Raw genomic sequence first — 14,224 nt, 5'->3', positions numbered from 1 at the left:
GAATGACAAGATATTTTAAAACTCTGCTATACCTGATAAACTATGAATGAAATAAGACCTTTAGTGCCTTTCTTTCTCTTTAACAAGTTCATTGTTAAAAAGTGGGGCAGGGGAAACTTCTATTCTGCTTCCTTCGCCAGCAGACTGCTTCTCAGCACTTGATTGGGCTAAGGATGTTGGTGACTTCAGAATAAATGCCATACTCCATCCAGCCAGGTTCTCACTGTGGGTCAGGGCTCTCATCTGCGGTGTGATTTAGAGAGATGTGGCACGGTCTACAACTCTGTGCTCACACAACTAAGGATGTTGCCCACATCTCCCACCTTCTCTGTTGCTTCCAGTAATTCCAAGTGCATCAAACATAAGGTTCTACAGTGCTCACCAAAGTGATACATTTGTTTAGATGGGAGGTAACTTACTATGTGAAATATTTCTCACCTACCTCCCACTCTCCTCCCGCACACAAGCAGGCCCCTGTTGAATTCTAGGTGTGAACACCTAGACATTTCACTCTGACTCAACTTTCCATTCTCATATTTGATAAGGTTGGCACAAATAAAATACATGTGATTATACCCAACTATATGCTTTAAGCATATCTAAAATGTGCAATAAGTAGATTAAGGAGATATAAACGAAACCACAAAATATTTTTCTCTTACAAAAGAAATACAATTGAATCCCCTTGATGGATAGCTAACTTGAGCACCTACTACATACCTGGCATTGTTTTATTACATCCATTTGTCCATATTAATACTCACAGCAGCTCACACTTTAAAGATGAGGAAATTTAAGCATTGCCAGGTTAAGTAACTTGCCCAAAATTGCACCCAGCAACTCAAGACAGAGACGTGTTTTGAGTACAAGTTGTCTGACTCCTAAATCTGATTATTAACCCCCCCATGCCATACTGACTCCGAGTAAGTGAATCCAAAGGACTCCTGATATATTTAAAATAAGATATGGTTTACCTAAAATATACCAGCCTTTATTGGAGCCTAAGTGCTGCTTAAAGCAAGATACGCCTGTGGAAACCAGTCCTGTAATTTCAGGATTTTCCCTCGAACTAATGAAGGGCATTTTCTTTGCAAGAGAATTAAGCACAAAGTTGTGCAAGGATTGAAGCGTTCTCTGAAACCAGGATTACACCCACTTTGGCATGCTGTGTCAAGCAGCCAGGGCATAAGGAAAGAAAAGCAGGCTGCAGTGAATGGTTATACATTCAGATTTGAGCCTCAGACATATATGTGGGTCAGTTTCCAAATGGACATTTACATTGCCTTTACATGGATCAAACTGGTGTTTATTTGCAAAACGTGTTATTTCGATCTTGGAAAAAAAGACAGCATGGCCCCAGGGAATTTTCACAATTATAACCTAACTAGGCTCCCCGACTTACCTCGGATAAAGGGGGCCCCCAGAGTGTTTGATAAACACAACCTCTAATAGATCGTTGATTTGGGGGAAACGGCAGTCTGTACTTTTGCAGTAGGTCCCAGTTTGGACTTTGAGGGCTAACACCCAACTTTTGTGCTGCTCTTATTGAGACTGAGAAATTTATGATACATTCCTGGCCCTGAGTTGGGGTGGGGGGAGTAAAGAAAAAGGGGAGCCAGAGATTATCTTTGTGAAAAACTCTAGCTTATATTACATCACTTAAAGTAGCCCAACCTGCTACACTAATGAAATTGTGTTCTTGGTTGAAAAGGACAATTGTTAGCCTGACTTTGTGTTCACTAAAAACATTCCCCCAATCTTGTTAAATTATTGCTCTCATTTCAGATTTTTATGGCTATGCAGCTTACCAGTCCTCATTTCTTTACGTTTCATTCATTTTCTTTGTATCGATGATTAATGGAGGATGTTGAATGTTAGAGTGAGCAGGCATCAGCAATTGCAAGATCATAATTAGTTTAGCTGACGAGGGCCTCTGATAGCACTTGCATCTGGATGGAAAAATTACCCTATAGGGAACTGGCTGCTCACCAGGTCTTTTTAGTGATACATTGTGAAACACCCGATGAATCAAATGCCCTTTCAATGCCAAGAAAGTGTTCCAGTCTTGAAGCCAAAATTATGTCTGCAGAAAGCTTTCCATTTGAAATGTATCAGAGTACAATTATAACCATTGTATTTTCTTGGCAGGGATACCACTCGTCTACAGTATGGACTCAAGTTAAATAAATTGCCTAAATTTTATGAATCCCTGAAATTTTGACTTATGGTGTTTGTAATTTTAAATTTACAACAAAATTGGGCTCCAGCAAGACTTTTTCCACTCCTTATCTAACATGCATATTTTATCATTAAAGGCTTTACTTCCTAGAGAAAGGAGAGCAGAGTTGCAATTCAGGCTCTTTTTTTTTTTTTTTTTTTTTTCAGCAGTAGAGTTCCATTTCCTGCCTGTTAGTATTTGCGCCCACAAACACAGCCTGACTTTTGTTTCAATGAGAAGTTTAATGGAATCATTACTTGATAGCAAGAATGGAACAAGCAGTACTAATGATCTACTTTCAAATATTCTTGGATTATTTTTGAATCTGGTGATTAGAGAATTCAGCCCACTAAAATCAATTTGTGTTCAGAAATGCTTGTGATTTCCAAGTCTGAGTCAAATAAAATAAATAAATAGCCATTGATGGGACTATGTTGTCTGGCTTAAGTAGGCCCCTCATAAGGATTCTCATTAGTAATACTGTACTTCTAGTTGGCAGAAGTTTCTACTATTCCTCTCAGCTTTGGGAGATAGAGGGTGTGTTCTCTTTCAGATTTTACAATTGCAAACCAAAAATCAGAACTGAGTGTCTTACAGTCTCTTAATACTTATGTTACATGAATGACATCCAAAAAGACACACATCAGGTTTAATTGTAAGTGGTTTACATGCTGCATTTATTCCAAGCTTGACTATATTTTAAAGCTCAGGTAGCCTGTGCTCCTCCCTTTCCAGAGTATATTAAACATATTGGCAGACTCTGTCTTTTGACTTTTGTTTTGACACTTTTAAAAGGTATATTTTAGGGTTCAGCATTTAGGAACCATCATGAAAGGCACAAAACCCAAAGTTCAAAAAGTTAAAGCTGTTTCTGTGAAAGGCCTTTGGTGTTGCACACACCTCATCCATCACTGTACGGTTAATTATAATGAAAATCAGTGGTGCCTATTAAACACAATTGAACCTGACCTCATTATGGGCAGTGTGGTTTTATACTGTCATTGTTGCTAGTCTAAAGACAAAACTCCTGGGTTGATTTGGTCTAACTCCACTGATCATGTGACTCACCTCTGACCTTGTGTCTTTTTTTTTTCCCATTTCAGAGGCGTAGAGGCTCGGGTGTTTTTTGTGCCAATTGCTTGACCACAAAGACCTCTCTCTGGCGAAAGAATGCAAATGGCGGATATGTATGCAATGCGTGTGGCCTCTACCAGAAGCTTCACTCGGTAAGAACTTGTTAGACTGTTTCAGGAAAAACTTTATAAAGCACCCTGGTCTGTGGCATGATAAGTTCCATTCCCTGGCTTGCAGTGCCTGCCCCTGCAGAGTTTAATGCAGTCGCTTTGAGTGCACATGTGATTTATGGTGGACCGGCCTTAGATGTTATGGGGAGATACATCTGAGATCATTAGTAATGCATTATGCTTCTTTTGATATAAAAGAGGAAAATGATTGATTTCTGGGAACGTCACATAACGGATAGTTGAACAAGTGGTTATCAGAATTCAGTGAAATTAATTTAGGTAGAAAGGAGAAACTTCAAAAATTCAGAAGTACATACAAATTTAAAAATAAAAAGGGGTTCTCTCCCATGTTCATTATAAAATCTAGGGCAGGGGGAAAATGCTTATTTTCCAGTTTACCATTGGAATTTGCAAGTTTCATTTGGGGGCTGGAAGTTGGACCCATTCAGAAGAGTAGTTCTAAACTGGGACCCAGGATGCCAGCGCTCTACAGTGCTTCCAGTGGTATCTGAGGGCTTGCAGAGCACACAGCAGAGCAAGATGCAAAAGTGCTTTGTGTTTTAAGATCTCCGGCTGACTAATTTCTAGGGCTCTCTGAGGTACCTCAGTTATTGCTAACCAAATTTTAGGTGGAATCCTCTAATAAAATTTAAACTCACAAATCTCCCATCTTTATATGCATTTGACTTCTTGAGGATATTTTTTTAGTTTAGATAGTTTATCTGCTGACCAGAGCTGCCTTTAAAAATAGGAATGCCCCATGTAGTAAGCAGAAATCTATTTCCCTCTGCCGTTTTCATTTTGTTTGGCATTTTACCACAGCTCTAGCACCGGCCAATGAATAGATCACAGCTACGGAGAATATAATTTTAGACAAAATGTCCTCCTAAATGGACCATTGGAAGCACTCTTTTAAAAAATGCATGCTGCCAACAATGCTAATTGGTAGTAAACTGTAAAAACCTTAGTTATTAGCATGGAGCTAATAGAAGGATTCCCCACCCCCTGACACACACACACACACACACACCACCATGACCTTACTTTTTCTTAAACTTCACCACTTAAGCACAACAATAAGCTTCCATTCAGTGGGTACTGACATTAATAATTTTAATTGAACTCAGGCCAGTCAAAGGCCAAAAATTAATTAAACTGCTGCTCTTCCAGGTTATGGTAATTTAACAACTGCAATATAAACTAAATTTTTTTTACAGTTACTTTAATATTCATCTCTCCAGAGATGAGATGTTTTCAATTCTGAGGTTTTTTAAAATCACAGATTTAAACACATAAAGGTTATACTCACATTTCATGTCAAAGACTGCCACAAAAATTATGAAAGTTTAAAAAAGGTATTAATGCATATTTCAGATTTCTTTAGAAGACAGAGATTAACTACTGCATATTTTTATAATATGAATATGAGCTCTTTATAAACCTGAAATTCTGAACAAAGTAAATGAACAGGGAATAGCCAAGGGGATGTGGCATTTTCATTCTGAAATGAATAATCTGATTGTCAGTAACAAGTGTGTTATCCTTTTTCCTTCAAAATATCTTTGTGACAATAAAAACATGGCAAAACGTTTTGTATTTTGTTTAACATATAAAGTACGCTCTTGCATTGAGGTGCCTCCTTTCTAGGTATAATTCATGAGTTACGTATTGTTTATATTCATATTTTATGTAGAGATTACTTCCTGATTTCAGTAATCTTTTAGAAAAATCAGATTTTAGCCCATTTAAAGATTCTCCTAAATTTTTCATCTGTAAATATGCATTGATTTATTAAACATATTCTCTTGATTTTATAAATCAAAATTAGAGCTCTTACTGCAAGTAGAGTTTTTATTATAGTCTTATCTATGGATTTGAGTCATGTAATATAAACACCTGTTGACCATGTACATAAATACGAATCATATAATACTTAAGCTGAGTGAAAGTCAGCATTCTATTTAAGTACAGAGTAGACTGACAGATAGGATATTTGTACCGAGCCTACAAATAAATTTAGATTGTCAACAGAAAACAAATGCTTCACCTGTTCACAAGTAAAATCTTCCATAGTGAGTACTTATATAATTAAAGAAAAAAAAAAGTGAGAGATTTTTAAAAACACCTCTCACTGATAATGGCTTTGATTACCTGATATCTTTCCTTACAATTCTGTCAGTTTGTCTTTGATTATTTATGTTCTGATGTTTAATATTCTATATTTAGTCAGCTGGGGCTGGCATAACAAAATACCATAGACTGGGTGGCTTAAACAGCAGACATTTATTTTCACACAGTTCTGGAGGCCGGAAGTCTGAGATTAGGGTGCCATCCTGGCTGGGTTCTGGTGAGGGCTCTCTTCCTGGCTTGCAGAGGGCTGCCTTCTCACTGTGTCCTCATTTAACCATATTTACCTCCTAAAGGCCTTATCTTCAGATACAGTCACATTGGGGTTAGAGCTTCAACCTATGAATTGTAGGAGGGGTGGGGAGAGGGGGACACAATTCAGACTGCAGCCATGTTATCATTTCTCCACAGTTGTCATCAAAACCTATCTCCCATGTTACTATGTTGACATCTTGGTGCATGACTCAAAAGTTGAGGATATTTCAGAAAAATCACATTTCTTCAAGTAACTTTAAACACTGTTTTATCACGAAATAATGCAATTCCAAAATCTGTTGAGTTTGGAAAAGCTGTTTCCAAGTAGATTAAAGTTTTTCAGTCCTCCCTGTAAAGATGGGCATGATTTAATTAGGGTAAAAGAATGTGCTTTGGTTACTTCCTCTGATCCTGCTTAGGGCAAAAGGAGGAGATTTAGTAAATCTATAACGTAAAGCCTATCTTTGCTTTGAACTTAAGCATGGTTTATATTTGTGAGGAATTGTTAATGCATTTTAATGTGTTTTTTAATGTTTTCCTTTTATGTATTGTGTGTGTGTTCCCCGCAGACTCCCAGGCCTTTAAACATCATTAAACAAAACAACGGTGAGCAGATTATTAGGAGAAGAACAAGAAAGCGCCTTAACCCTGAGGCACTTCAGGCCGAGCAGCTCAACAAACAGCAGAGGGCCGGCAGTGAAGAGCAAGCCAATGGCAGCCCCTTAGAGAGGCGCTCAGACGATCACTTAACTGAAGGTCACCAGCGAGAAATTCCGCTCCCCAGCCTGAGTAAATACGAAGCCCAGGGTTCATTGACTAAAAGCCATTCTGCTCAGCAGCCAGTCTTGGTCAGCCAAACTCTGGATATTCACAAAAGGATGCAACCTTTGCACATTCAGATAAAAAGTCCTCAGGAAAGTACTGGAGACCCAGGAAATAGTTCATCGGTATCTGAAGGGAAAGGAAGTTCTGAGAGAGGCAGTCCCATAGAAAAGTACATGAGACCCGCGAAGCACCCAAATTATTCACCACCAGGCAGCCCTATTGAAAAGTACCAGTACCCCCTTTTTGGACTTCCCTTTGTACATAATGACTTCCAGAGTGAAGCTGATTGGCTGCGGTTCTGGAGTAAATATAAGCTCTCCGTTCCTGGGAATCCGCACTACTTGAGTCACGTGCCTGGCCTACCAAATCCTTGCCAAAACTATGTGCCTTACCCCACCTTCAATCTGCCTCCTCACTTTTCAGCTGTTGGATCAGACAATGACATTCCTCTAGATTTGGCGATCAAGCATTCCAGACCTGGGCCAACTGCAAACGGGGCCTCCAAGGAGAAAACGAAGGCACCGTCAAATGTAAAGAATGAAGGTCCCTTGAATGGAGTAAAAACAGAGAAAGTTGATAGAAGTACTCAAGATGAACTTTCAACAAAATGTGTGCACTGTGGCATTGTCTTTCTGGATGAAGTGATGTATGCTTTGCATATGAGTTGCCATGGTGACAGTGGACCTTTCCAGTGCAGCATATGCCAGCATCTTTGCACGGACAAATATGACTTCACAACTCATATCCAGAGGGGCCTGCATAGGAACAATGCACAAGTGGAAAAAAATGGAAAACCTAAAGAGTAAAACCTTAGCACTTAGCACAATTAAATAGAAATAGGTTTTCTTGATGGGAATTCAATAGCTTGTAATGTCTTATGAAGACCTATTTAAAAAAAAAAAAAACTTCATAGAGCCTGCCTTATCCAACATGAAATTCCCTTCTTTTATTATTCTTTCTTTTGATGAGTAGGTTACCAAGATTTAAAAGTGAGACAAATGGTCAGTGAGAAAAAAATGGAAGATGGTATATAGTCCTGTTTAGAACCTAGTAGGTCAGAACCATCTTGGTGAATGTGTACTATGGAAACCATCCATAAGAAGTATCACCAGACTATAATTATTATGTTTGTAAAGAAAGAGATCAAAGCTGTCTAGAATTTGGAAGGGTTTACATATTATGATTCTAAAGCAGTATTGGGCTGGCCATTGGCCCATTTGTTCAAAAACCATAAATTGTTGCCTGAATTTCGAAGTGTCTTGAAATCCTAGGCAGATGAGGAGAAGTCTAATCTCCAGGGCAGTGAAAGGAAAATGGCACCCTCCTGCATGAGAATCCTCTCATTGGTCATGTTTCGAATTTAGACCTAGACATGCGAGCTGTGGTTAGGCTTGGGGAGAGAGCAGCGGGAAAAGTGACAATGATTTTGGCCAGCCCTGCCTGTACATACACATGCACACCCTCTCTGATATTTTTGTCCTTTAGATGTTCAAATACTCCTTTCAAAAATAGTCCTCGTGTTTGCAATTTAGGTTCATTTTGTCCAAATATATATGCATTTTTAAAAACAATGTCCTCAGTGCTTACGTAGTAATTTTATTTTAGCCAGATCTTTTCTTTCTTGTTTGTGATGAACCAGTTTGGGTTTGTTTTTTAAGCTTCCTCTTGGTCACTAATCTCACTTGGCACGTTCTAACTAAAGGGGTCCCCTCAGTTCAAAAGACTAGATGGATACAAAAGTTCAGACCATGGGCTTCATTGGTTTAGAACACATGGTATTTCTCCACAAGGTAACCTGCTGTATTTATTTATTTTCTTTTGGTTTAAGTATAATTTCCAAACTTTGTGGTCAGGCAGCGTCTAAAGTTACGTTACCACAGACTGACAGTTGGTATATGTACCAATCAATCCCTTCATTAGATTTATACAGGTTTAGTTAAGTAGCATTAAATAGGATTCTTAGAAGTTTGCTCTTCATAGTACTTTTAATACATAAGGCTTTGTAAAACTATCCATGAAGGGAAAGCCTCAGCATAACTGCTCAGGGAAATAGGGCTAAATAACTGAACATTAAATAATTGGTTAAAGGTGCTGTTAGTCGAGCCTCAATGCTTGCTACACAGATGTATGTACAAGGACTGACTTTAATAATTTGCATTATATTGTCCCAACCAGTAGTTTATTTTTTGCCACGGAGATGTAGAAGATATTACAAGCTGCTGGATGCACTGTCAGATTAACTTATTTCATTAAAGAAGTTGGGAGAACAAATAGGAAAAAAAAAAAACCTTATTTTTCTAGTAAATATTAATGTATTACATTTCAAATAATGGTGCCTGACATATTGAATAATTATTTTCTACAGTGTACGTATGCAACAAAGATATTCCATCATGCATTAGAGTCAGTTCTGGCTCTGCCTAGCTGTTTACATTTGCAAATGTAGCAAACAAGGTAATGAAGCAACTATTTCTATTGCGGTAGATATCTTTTGTGTGTGTGTGTGTGTGTGTGTGTGTGTGTGTGTGTGTGCATTAAAGTTGTAAACGGTAACATGAAACAAATGAAAGTTCTTGATATAATGGTATGACAAACAAGAAGGAAATAAAAATATTTTTATGCCTACTTAGGAAAAAAAGGGTAGCACTATTCATTCCAAGTACTTTTTTTTTTTAATTTTTAAGCTCTTAACTCACATTGTTATGCTTAAAGTGATAAACATATATCCTCTTTTTATTGCTTTGTCTATGTTTCAGATGACACATTTCAGAAATTATTTTGATAAGTGCTGCTGGAATCTGCAGCACTGATGTTTTTATTGCATTCTGTAGTCGCATTTGCACTCCATTTTTACATTAATTCGCAGTTGCTTTGTATTGTTTTGTTTTGTTTGGGTTTTGTTTCTTTTTCACAGTGCCAGGTCTTCGTTTCTTTAAATGGATGACAGGTAGAGTTCAACCAGTTTGTGACTGTTGTAGTGAATGAAGTTAAAAATGTCTGTCTGATGTTGTGTTGTCATTTCCATTCTTGCATTTTCATTTTCATGTTTAAAAAAAAGAAAAGAGAGAGAGAGAGAGAGAGAAAGAAAGAAATCAGGACTAAGCCTTCTGCTTCAGTTTCATTTTTAAAGGGTCCTATTCCGATCTTACCTGTCAAGTAGCTCTAATATAATTCACATGAACTGAGAGAGGTGGAATGAGGGGCTTGGACATTCAAATTATGTGATGTCATTTATCTTTCTTAGGAATTTTGATGAATGCATCTCAAAATGTACAGGCAGATTGGAGAGGTGACAAAGATCTAAACAAGAGGAGATTTCCCAAACAACAAAACTATATTTAATTTTTTTAGTGAAAGGACTAGAAACAAAGTGCACTGTGGCAATCTGCAAGTAACATGATATGTGGACTGCTCAAATCAGAAAATACCCGAAGTTTGGTCAACTTGGGTAGTAGTACAGGTATGACTTTTTGGGCAAAACTACTCCTTAAGCAGTTTCTCCAGTGTGTTTCTCGTTTCTCAGACACAAATAGGTTGTTCTTTTTTGATATATATGTCTTTTTTTTAACCTGTTTTTTTGTTTTTGTTTTTATTTTTCTCAGACAGACAAGTAGTAACGGTTAGCAATGGAAATACATATCACTGTTCTTGGAATATTTATGGTCAGTCTACTTTTGGTAGAATATTCTTAGATAGCATTGACACAATAGATCTTATTCCGTATTCCTTTATTATTGATTATTTTATTTTATTTTTTCCCATATTTTGATGGGGAAGAGGTTGGGCTATTAAAAAAGATGAAAATTTATCACAACACTAAAATACCTCTTATTTTTTTGACTTATGAAAGCCTTCATTCCAGCTCTCAAAATATATTACAAAACTGATTGGTTAGTGTCTTTATTTTTATTTGGGTTTAAGATTTCGGAATCATTTTGTCTTAAATTATGATTTTAAATGAGCTATTTAGGTACTTAACATTTTTTTTTTTTTGAGGACTTTCAAAATGACTTAGGAATTTTCCCTCTTGGAAAAGGCTTTCCCTATGATAAAAACTATACGCCAGCTAAAATTGTATGTCATTTAAAAACTGTAAGTCTTTTAAAAGTACATGTCCATATTCTGAATTGGGCTTTGGATCAAACTTTAGGCCAAAACCAGCTCATGCATTCTCATTCTTTTTCTCACTCTTTCTCTCTTCATCTCTCACCCATATATTCATATTGTTGTTTGGGATAGAAAAATCATAAAGAGCCAGCCCACCTCAGAAGATTGTGGACTGAGAGACACTACTCAGTACTCTTAAGTATATGAGAAAAGGATGGAGCTCTCACGGTTAACACGTTAACTCTGTAGTTCAAAAGGAGAAGAGTGTGCCCATTCTTTCTATATGACATATTGAGATGTTCTTTTAAAAAATCAACTTTTAAGATAGTGATGTTTTCTTCTAAACTGTTCTCTTTTAGTAAAGGTAGTTTTTAGAAAGCAAGCATGGGGATTTTTTCTAAGGTAACATTAATGAGAAGAAGAAAAAAAGTGATTATCTTAACAGCTCTTTGTTGAAGCCTGTGGTAGCACATTATGTTTATGATTGCACATGTGCACATAATCTATGATGATCCAATGCAAATACAGCTCCAAAAATATTAAATGTATATGTTTTTTAAAATGCCTGAGGATATATGTTTTTCTTAATTAAATGAAGAGTATCAGTACTGCTACCAAAATAATGATTAGCCTCCTCCTGTGTGGCAACGAAACATCACCAGGTGACCTGTCTTAAGACCTCTGAATTGCCTGCCTGTTTAGTAAGTGAACATGAACACAGTTCTAGAGAGAGAAGATCTAACAACCCGCGGTGGAAGCATGAAGAAGCTGGTGGTCAGCTTCTGTGCCATATGCCAGCTTTTTGCCTAAAGTTTACTTTGAGCTCACAGCTTCCTGTGTTTGGGTTGAGAGCCATGATAAAAAAAAAAAATGCAAGGCATCTTTGGTGAGTGAGTAGGTGAAAGCTTGCTGACTGTCCTAGATCACAGGAGAAAATGGAGGAATTGAAATCCAACCTGAATATGAGACTAAAGATGCTAACCAAAGGTAGGTACTACTAAGTGGAATTCTATTAGCAGGCAACTGTAAATGAGAAGAGGATAGCAAGACATGCACCGGGACTTGGAAGGGCTGTGTTATTTTCCCAAAGAAAGACTTGGCCAAGGGCAGAAGGCATGGCTTCTTTGCAGTGCACTTCCTTTTGGTTTTCAGTTAGCGTTTCATAGACAGTGGACCCACGTGTTCCTGCTAGCGGTTAATGGTTTAGAAAGCATCAACAGTTATCTGCAGTAATTAGGACCTATGGAAGATGCTAGGTTGAAGTGTGTCAAGTCAGGGATGAAGAAAATGTGAAATTCAACATTGGTCCACACATGGAAACTGGATAATGTATGCTCACATGTTGTTCTCTTGAAAAGTAGAGCTAGAAGCTTCACTCCGTCCTACACCAGAGAAAAGCAGGAGTAACTTTACAAGGAAATAACGTTTAGCCTTTCTTCATCAGAGAAAACGGTCCCTCAAGACCCATGAGTCCCAAAACTGTATACTGATTTTTACCCCTGGTTTTTTTTTAATTGTATGACCTGCAACAAATCACTTTTTTCTTTTTGTGCCTCAGGTTCCTCACCTGTAAAATGGAAAAAAAATATATTAATAATAATAATATTAATAATAATAATAATAATAATGGTAATGTAGTACTTGTTTGTAAAGCACTTTGAGATCCTTGGTTGAAAGGCACCATGGGAGTGCCAAGTATTATTATATGGCCAAGGGGCTTATTTAAACTCTCAGTTCCCAAGGGCCAGGAAAGGTTGGGGTCATTTTTATTAAATAAGAGCTGTAAATATCATAATTAGGCAGCCTATAGCGTTGACTATGAAGAGGCAAAACTATTACAAGGCTGATAAAACCATAGTTTCTTAATGGCTACCAAGAGGGCAAGTATCACAATAAGAAATGCCAAATTCCTTTGGGTGACAACATGAATAATTTGGGGGGGTGGGATGGGACGGGAAACATCTCAAAATGCCGATGTAAAATTCACCTACAGCAATATTCACCAGCAGAAAATGTCTTTCATATGGAATGATTTCATGTTGCTAAGAAAAAATTCAATTTGTAGTCCTGATTTGAATACTAGAATGTTGGCTATAATAGTTCTGTTCTTACAACACATGGAATTTTTTTTGTTTTATTTAATTTTGTTTTCATAGTGCATGTTCATTTCTACTCACAAACATGTTCTTGGTGTATTTCTTATGCAAACAATCTTCAGGCAGCAAAGATGTCTGTTACATCTAAACTTGAATAATAAAGTTTTACCACCAGTTATACATAATGGTGTTGGTATGTTTTATATGGATTCACTTTCATCCGTGTAGCAATAGGAAGTTCAGACCATTGTAACATACAGACAGGTTCTGATGAATGGAGACGGTGAAATCAAATCACCATTTTCAAAACAGTATGACTAAGATTGAAAAAGCCTGGATTCTCTCAACTTGTTTTGTTTTGCTTTGCTTTTTTTTTTTCCTTTAACCAATCAATCTCTTATTGATAGATTTTGTGTAAAAAAAAATTATACAAGTTTTCTTTAGGAAGATTAACAATAAAAATTGTGTTTATTTCAAAAACATTTATTGAGTATCACGTATTGAGTGTCGAGTATTGGGAAATGATTGTTACAATATGTAAAAAAATCCCGCTTTTGAAGTCTAAGTTTGAATTCAATTTAGTATACCCACATGAATATGATGTGAAGATCTTGATAAATCATCTCAAGAAGTTTATGTTAATATATTACATGCCTTGTGTGTTGCCTTAAGATGAAATTAACCAGAGAGGTTTCCGGAAGGTTGATTTTGAAAGAGGGAAGAGGCAGAAGAAAACTAGGTAGGCAAAGAAGACTCACCCAAATATTTATGACCAGAAGGAAAAACACAAAAAGCACAGGACGTAAAGTATATAACTCCTTGCTTCAGAAGATTTATTTTGAAAATTTTGAATTAGTGTTTACCCTCGTAGCCCAATCTTCACTTCTCATTTTTGTGAACCCAAGTTAACAAATCCTTTATTTTTTCTAGTTCTTTCTCTTTTCCCCTGCTTTGAAAACAGCAGAGTAAAGGCTTGGAGGGGCTGATCATAATGGTAATAAGCTTGCTTCACAGCTGGAGGCAATATTCTCTAGATAAGAGCGTAATAAGAACGCTTAATGTGATTTGTTTTCCTTACAGAGAATTTGATTCTTCTCTCAGGGAAAAGTTTTCAGGTAAAGTTAAATACACTTTGTTCTCACCCAGGACTGTCAGAATCCCTTTCAAGGAGAACTATGTGCCCATCAGCTCTTTACCATAGTTTGAGGGGAGGGAAGAAGAGTGAATCACCTTTTGGTATCCCATCTCCGGGCCGGGGTCACAAACTCAGTGCACAAAAGGAGTAGGCAAGTGGCCTGTGTGGGTGAAGCCAGCTGGGGAAGACTTTGGGAACTCTATAAAGGTAGCCTTTC

At 37.2% G+C, this 14,224-nt stretch overlaps 1 protein-coding gene across 7 annotated transcripts in view; it reads left to right on the top strand.

Moving 5' to 3' along the window:
• The window catches only part of TRPS1 (transcriptional repressor GATA binding 1), a 370,691-nt gene extending 357,634 nt beyond the window's left edge, over positions 1-13,057 (top strand). For all 7 annotated transcript variants that reach the window (XM_049700471.1, XM_012531442.3, XM_004265376.3 and 4 more), the window contains 2 exons: positions 3,322-3,444; positions 6,414-13,057. In XM_049700471.1, coding sequence (XP_049556428.1) covers positions 3,322-3,444; positions 6,414-7,475 — 1,185 coding nt within the window. In that variant the 3' untranslated portion in view covers positions 7,476-13,057. The remainder of the gene's footprint in view (positions 1-3,321; positions 3,445-6,413) is intronic.
• The last annotated feature ends 1,167 nt before the right edge of the window (positions 13,058-14,224 follow it).

This window comes from Orcinus orca, chromosome 17 (assembly GCF_937001465.1).
Source record: "Orcinus orca chromosome 17, mOrcOrc1.1, whole genome shotgun sequence".
In the NCBI taxonomy this organism is placed as follows: domain Eukaryota; kingdom Metazoa; phylum Chordata; class Mammalia; order Artiodactyla; family Delphinidae; genus Orcinus; species Orcinus orca.
Note: the sequence above shows the minus strand (reverse complement) of the source record. Positions and strands in the feature narration are given on the sequence as shown.